The sequence below is a fragment of the Cherax quadricarinatus genome, chromosome 54 (genome assembly GCF_038502225.1).
Source record: "Cherax quadricarinatus isolate ZL_2023a chromosome 54, ASM3850222v1, whole genome shotgun sequence".
Lineage (NCBI taxonomy): Eukaryota > Metazoa > Arthropoda > Malacostraca > Decapoda > Parastacidae > Cherax > Cherax quadricarinatus.
This window is the reverse complement of record NC_091345.1, coordinates 14,483,729-14,490,482: the sequence shown is the minus strand read 5'-3', so window position 1 is coordinate 14,490,482 and position 6,754 is coordinate 14,483,729. Positions and strand designations below refer to the sequence as shown.

Sequence of the window (6,754 nt, the reverse complement as noted above, 5' to 3'; positions counted from 1 at the left end):
GAGGGGTTTGGGATATTGGCAGTTTGGAGAGATATGTTGTGCATCTTAATACGTATATGCTTGTAAACTGTTGTATTCTGAGCACCTCTGCAAAAATAGTGATTATGTGTGAGTGAGGTGAAAGTGTTGAATGATTATGAAAGTATTTTATCTTTGGGGATTTTCTTTTTGGGTCACCCTGCCTCGGTGGGAGATGGCCGACTTGTTAAAAAAAAAAAAAATTACAGATGCATGCAGGCATACACACATGTACAAGCATACACTAAGTAACTGAACTCACTTGGCACTTAAAGCTAATAATATCCATGTCAAGATGTTCTTGAAATTCTTCATTATCTTTGAAATTCTTGCTACAAAAAGGGCAGCATTTTGCATCTTTTCGGTTTATATAATGCTCAGTGTAAGCATGATATGCCAACACTTCTCTGTTTTGACAAATTCGCTGGCAAACTTGGCAATTTAACCTAGAATACAAGAAAACACAATTAAAATTTTCAACCCACCAAGTGCTTCATTTAAATTCTGGAAAAAATGCTTTTAACATTTCAAATACTGTATATAGAGACTATAGCATTTGCAAAAAGCCCCCAAATAAGTCGTATTGTTCTGAATGCAGAATCCTACTGGCTACGTTCTAAATGAACATTCTCATGTATCCCTTAAATGACTAACAGCTACTTAATTTTTTTTTAATGCAGTTACAGAACAGAACAGTCTCTATTGAAATCCTGAACACAGTGAACACAGAGGAAAAAATAAAAATGACATGAATAAAAGAAGTTATGTACACTGTATAAGGTTTACTTTAGTATTTACATACATTTCACAGCTAAGCATCAGAAACTGGTTAGTGTCAAGAATGTATATGTTATTACCTTTTGGTCAAGGGCGTCAGCACATTTCCATAATTGCATTGTGGAACATATGAAAGACGGTGAAATCTAAGATGGCTATGAGTAGAAGGCCAATCCCGTAACTGAATTCCACATATGGTACAGTCTCCGATCATTTCTCCATTATTTTTTTCTTGAGTGGTAGACCACTGCTTCTCTTTTTTATCTTGAACTCCAACACCTAAAAAATATTATTGAAATACAATTTAGCATCAGAAAGCAAGCTTAACATAACCATAAGCCATATTCATTTTCCCCACAAATTTGTAAATGTAAAATTTTTCCATAATTCATCGAAGAACATTTACCAAGGAGAAATCTTTAATTAATTAATGATATCAAATTTGGAAATTAAAATTTATTACCAAGTAATGCCATTATTTAATTTTCTGAAATGAATGAAGCACTTTGAAGAGTGGGTGGAGGAAGAAGAGAGTGTAGTACAAGGATAAAAAAAAAGAATCACCATGGACTTATGACTGAATTCTGAAAATTAAAATTGTCAATTTTATTACATTTAAGCCATTTTAAAATAAGTTTCAAGTTTACATTATAGTATGTGAACATTTTACAAATGCTCAATTATACAGTAAAGCAATGAGTGTATTTTTCAATCTGAAAAATGACTAATTGCAAATGTTTGACCATTAGAAATATAAATGTTTAAAACACCAATCAATCTGTTTGTATTCAACAAAAGCCTTACTGAGCTCATCTTCAGAAATCTCTTCTTTAATTAACTCCTTATCTGTTTGAAATTCTTCACTTTCATCTTTCTGAATGACAATCTGTAAATGGCCTTCTTCATCTGTGGTGTCATTATCATCATCGTCCTCCTCATCCTGACCACCGTCTGGAGATTTTTCTGAAGAATCTCCATCATTGCTGGCACATTTCATACGGGCTTTTTCTTCTTTCACTAGTTCCTTCTCAATAGTTGCTAGTTGTTCTTCATCGGCAACATAGTCTTCCCATTTCTGTGGTTTGCGAGACTTTCTTCTCCCTCCTGACATGCCTCACAATTTTATTCTGAAATACGTAAAAGTTTATTTGCTGTATTCATAACATTTACACTTAAAATATGCAATACGGTAACTTTATAGTAAATCAATATTCATGGCAAAATATATAACAACTTATTCACTATTTAAAGTCATAAATAAGAGAATTCTACCAATGATAAAATGTATGAGATAGGACAGATAAAACTTAGAATGTAATGAATGAATTTCTTTTCACATAGTTTCTGTACTTTTTTTTTGTTACCCAACAGTAGTTACAAAGTAAATTGTATATTCAACAATGTATAATGAATACACCACACAGTATCAACTGCACACTATGTACCATGAATACACCACATAGTATCAACTGTGTGGGAATATTTGCAGTTTGAAGTGGTATCTGAACTGTAGCATCAGTGCACCTCTGGCAAGACAATAATGGGGTTAATAATGATGGTGAAAGTGTTTCTTTTTCTGGGTCACCCTACCTCGATGGGAGACGTCCAGTGTTAAAAAACTGTATGTGCACGCATGCAAAACAAGCCCTGGAAGGATGGAAATATTCAGCTCAAGACCTGTCACACTATACTGTGCTTCACCAGGAGCTATGCAATGTTGCAATACCTGCAACTGGTATATTGAGAGAGTTTACTCAGAGGAAAGGTAGCATGAAGACACTGGCCTACTCTGCCTGTTTTGAGGTGGAAAAGGCCAGCATCTACACGCTACTTTTCCTCAAAAAACATTCCCTCAATCTACCTGTTACAGGTCTTGTGATACTGCATAACTCCTGACGAAGCACAAAATAGTGTGAAAGATCCTGAGCTGAAGATTTCCATTCCCCATGGTTTGTCTTGCATTAAGATTGCCTAATTGCAATTGTTTTAAAAAATTTATATACATACACACACACATACACACACAGCCTCTCCTCACTTAACCCTTAAATGGTCCAAACGTATATATACGTTTTTTCAACATCTGAAAGTATGTAAAAAAAATGTAGATGATCTTTTTTGTTTTACATTTGAAAATGTGTAAAAAAAACTTATCTACTTTTTTTTTGTTATATTTGAAAAATTGTAAAAAAAAAGATCTACTTTTGTAGCACTACGAATTTGAACGTCGATCTGTTTGGACCGTTTAAGGGTTAATGATGTACTCATTTACCGGACTTACAACGGGCTCTTTGACCAGCATTTATACCTAAATGTATATTAGAGCCGATTTCCTCTATTCTGTTTATTTCAATATACAGTACACTACTGTATAAACATTTAAAAATATACCAGAAATGTTATAAATGGTGCAAAGGTGACATTAAAACAATATCAAAGATGGTTGACATAAACCCACTACCATTATAGTATGCTCCTCACTTAGCGACGAATTCGTTAACGTGGTCTTAGGAACGACACTCCATCGTTAAGTGAGGAGAGGCTGTATATGTGTATGTGTCTCATGCCGAATAGGTAAAATTTACGATTTTGGCTTAAACAGCAATGCTCTTCTTGCTGAATAAGAAGCAAAACTTTGTGTATGCAATAATTTCGCAAAAATCATTCTGAACGTAACGAAAAAATGTATTTCATTGTGTTTGTTTATTATAAAATTAAGTACTGTAACCTTATCTAAAATATATTTAGTTCGATTAGGCTAAATTAAACTGCGCCTGTTACAATAGTGTTAGGTAAGTTTTCTAAGGTGCTTTTGGTATAAAATTATTAATTTTTACATTAACATAAGCCCTTGTGGCTTAGCGCTTTTTTGATTATAATAATAATACATTAACATAAATGAGAAAAATATATCTTTAAACATATAAGAGAAAATTTTAGAAAGGACTTAATTTTAAATGAGTTCTTGCTAACTGGCCAATTTTACCTATTCAGCATAACATTATACATATATATATAGCTCCCACGACACCGAAGGTCCTCGGATGGCGATAAAACAGCTAGCTCTGCTGGCTGTGCCATCTTTGTAGGATTGGGTGGTCCTATGGGTTAAGGCATCATGTGGTTCAAGCTCACCATGAGGTGGGCCAGTACAACATGGGTTCAAGTCCTTGGCTAGTGCAGTATTCTCATTGATCAATACCAGTCGTTCGTGGTTACAATTACGTACATCTAAATATATATATACATACACACATATACAAACATACATAATTATATTCATGGAGGGGCTCTTAAGCTCTGAGGTTGAAGAGTTTGTTCAGGCTTTATACAATAGTTTTATATAGCAAATTATGTATAAGTGAACCTAGAATAACTCAATAAAGTTAAAGCGACTTATTTCCACTGAGATCCTTATGTTTTAATCACTGTACATGGTTTTCTTTTACAAAGGAATATAGAAATGCAGTCCTGTCCTCTGCCCTTAGTGATGTTAATAAAGGTAAGTCAACAGAGAAATTGGAGGCAATCAAATTCGAGCCTTGGAAGAGGTTAGCTCCAGTTTCTTGGACCAAGAGACATCCCAGGAAGCCACACAATGCAATGGAGATATTACATTAATTACTGTTCGATTATACTTGTGTTCTAACATCTATGTTCTAAAAACTGGTACAAAAAAAGTCGTACATTGTGGAAGATTTAAATAAAAAGGTACTTATTTTACAAGGACTCTAATGGAAATAAGTCACTTACGACTATTTTTAGGATTATTCTAAGTAATTTGCACACACGATATTTTGTAAGCCAACCTCAAAACCCCCAAAAATAAGTAACTGTACTTAAATAAACTTAGTTAAAAAAGTTACCTGGGCTGGGTCAAGCACAAGGTTACACTTCAACACACACACACTGCCTTACATGAATTATAATGGCAAAAAAAACTACAAGAAGTTTCAGAATTACAAGCCAGACAATTAACACCGTCACATAAGTGACAAGGAGAGTAAAGGAGAGAAGTTAAGACGAGTGTTAGAGATGATCACCTGGAGTCAGCGTCCTCCTGGTTATGTTTATCTCCTCACTGACCTCACATTATAACACCTCTCAAAACAATCTTTTTCTTCTATATTAAATTGGCTTTTTATATATAATTTGAGCACGATTTTATTTATATATGTGTATATATTTTTTTGATGCGTAGTATATCCATCTGATCATTTTAATTTACTGTTAATATGAGGGAAATAATGACTGTGTTCGTATACTAACGCACAGGAAAAAAAAAAAAGTGGCGGCAAATTTTGATTTTGGGTAGGACTACTTCGAGTAGGACTTGTATGGTGATGGTGGTGTGTGGACGGCTACTTCTGCCCTTGTCTTGAGCATCAATGATGATTTTTTCTTCCTGTTTTCTTCCTCTGGGAACTTTATCCTCACCACACAGTCCACTGCTGGCCAGCTGCTCAGGCCATCATACATTACCTCTCAGTCCTGGGTAAACCTGGGGTTTTTCACTCAGGTGGGCAAGCTGCAAAGTAATCATTTAACTGTAGTTCAAGGGGGTTAAGATAAGATTTTCTTCGGATTTTTAACTCCGGAGGGTTAGCCACCTAGGATAGCCCAAGAAAGTCAGTGCGTCATCGAGGACTGTCTAACTTATTTCCATTGGGGTCCTTAATCTTGTCCCCCAGGATGCGACCCACACCAGTCGACTAACACCCAGGTACCTATTTGCTGCTAGGTGAACAGGACAACAGGTGTAAGGAAACGCGTCGAAATGTTTCCACCCGCCAAGAATCGAACCCGGGCCTTCAGTGTGTGAAGCGAGAGCCTTAGCCACCAGGTCGAGTTTCAGCTCCTGGACCCACCTCTCCACTGGCCGCTACTGGATTCACTCCTGCCTACTTTAACCCTATCATACCTATTAGTAAGTTCTTTGAACTATATATATATGGATCCCTCCTCTCTCTCTCTCTCTATGTACCTCTGTAATATTTTGACTACCGCCCACAGGATGGGTATGGGGTGCATAATAAACATATTAAACTAACTAACTCTCTCTCTCTGCCGGGATTTAGGCAAGGGTGCGTCGACCTGGCCTAGTTGGGAACTTTCTTTTCTCGTTTCTCTTTCCGGAGGAAACTTTGTTTCCCTTACAATTCCTGTTCAAATTTAGGAAACATTGTTTCCGCAGTCTCCATGGAAGTAAGGCTCAATAAGGCATAAGTTTTAGTGGCCCTTAACCCCAACAACAAGAATTATTAATTCTAGTTAGTCTTTATTTAAGATAAGATTTTGAACGTAAATTCATTTTTTACGAAGGTTTTATATATATCTAATGTAGAAATTAGTCTAAGATATGTTCGATAAAGTTCAACAGTGTACTCACCTAATTGTGGTTGCAGGGGTCGAGACTCAGCTCCTGGTCCCGCCTCTTCACTGATCGCTACTAGGTCCTCTCTCTCTCTCTCTGCTTCCTGAGCTTTGTCATACCTCGTCTTAAAGCTATGTATGGTTCCTGCCTCCATTACATCACTTGCTAGACTATTCCACTTCCTGACGACTGTTTGACTGAAGAAATACTTCCTAACATCCCTGTGATTCGTCTGAGTCTTCAGCTTCCGATTGTGACCCCTTGTTTCTGTGTCCCCTCTCTGGAACATCCTGTCTCTGTCCACCTTGTCTATTCCACGCATTATTTTGTATGTTGTTATCATGTCTCCCCTGTTAGACACATTTCCTTACAACTGCTGGCCCTATTCACTTAGCAATAAGTAGGTACCGGGGTTAATCGGCTGTTGTGGGTCGCATCGTGAGGGACAAGATTAACCTAAGCTGCGTAAGTAAGGAGTGTCTATATAGCATGCCAATGTCAGTTAGGTCTATAGAAAAAAATTATCATTAGTTACACAGTAACCGTTATATAGTTACTCTGTTATGTAACTAGGCGTAGACCCAG

General features: G+C 36.4%; 1 protein-coding gene across 2 annotated transcripts; it reads right to left on the bottom strand.

Moving 5' to 3' along the window:
- Positions 1 to 229: 229 nt before the first annotated feature.
- On the bottom strand, positions 230 to 4,955 carry LOC128705362 (uncharacterized). 2 transcript variants are annotated; one of them, XM_070096523.1, is made up of 4 exons: positions 4,839 to 4,955; positions 1,600 to 1,922; positions 876 to 1,074; positions 230 to 464 (listed from the first exon to the last, which is right to left on the bottom strand). In XM_070096523.1, exons 2-4 carry the CDS (start codon positions 1,904 to 1,906, stop codon positions 263 to 265), a joined length of 708 nt encoding a protein of 235 aa, XP_069952624.1. In that variant the 5' UTR covers positions 1,907 to 1,922; positions 4,839 to 4,955; the 3' UTR covers positions 230 to 262. The 2 variants fall into 2 exon arrangements, with proteins under 2 accessions (XP_069952624.1, XP_069952625.1); XM_070096524.1 differs by lacking the exon at positions 4,839 to 4,955 and adding an exon at positions 4,662 to 4,738.
- Positions 4,956 to 6,754: the final 1,799 nt, after the last annotated feature.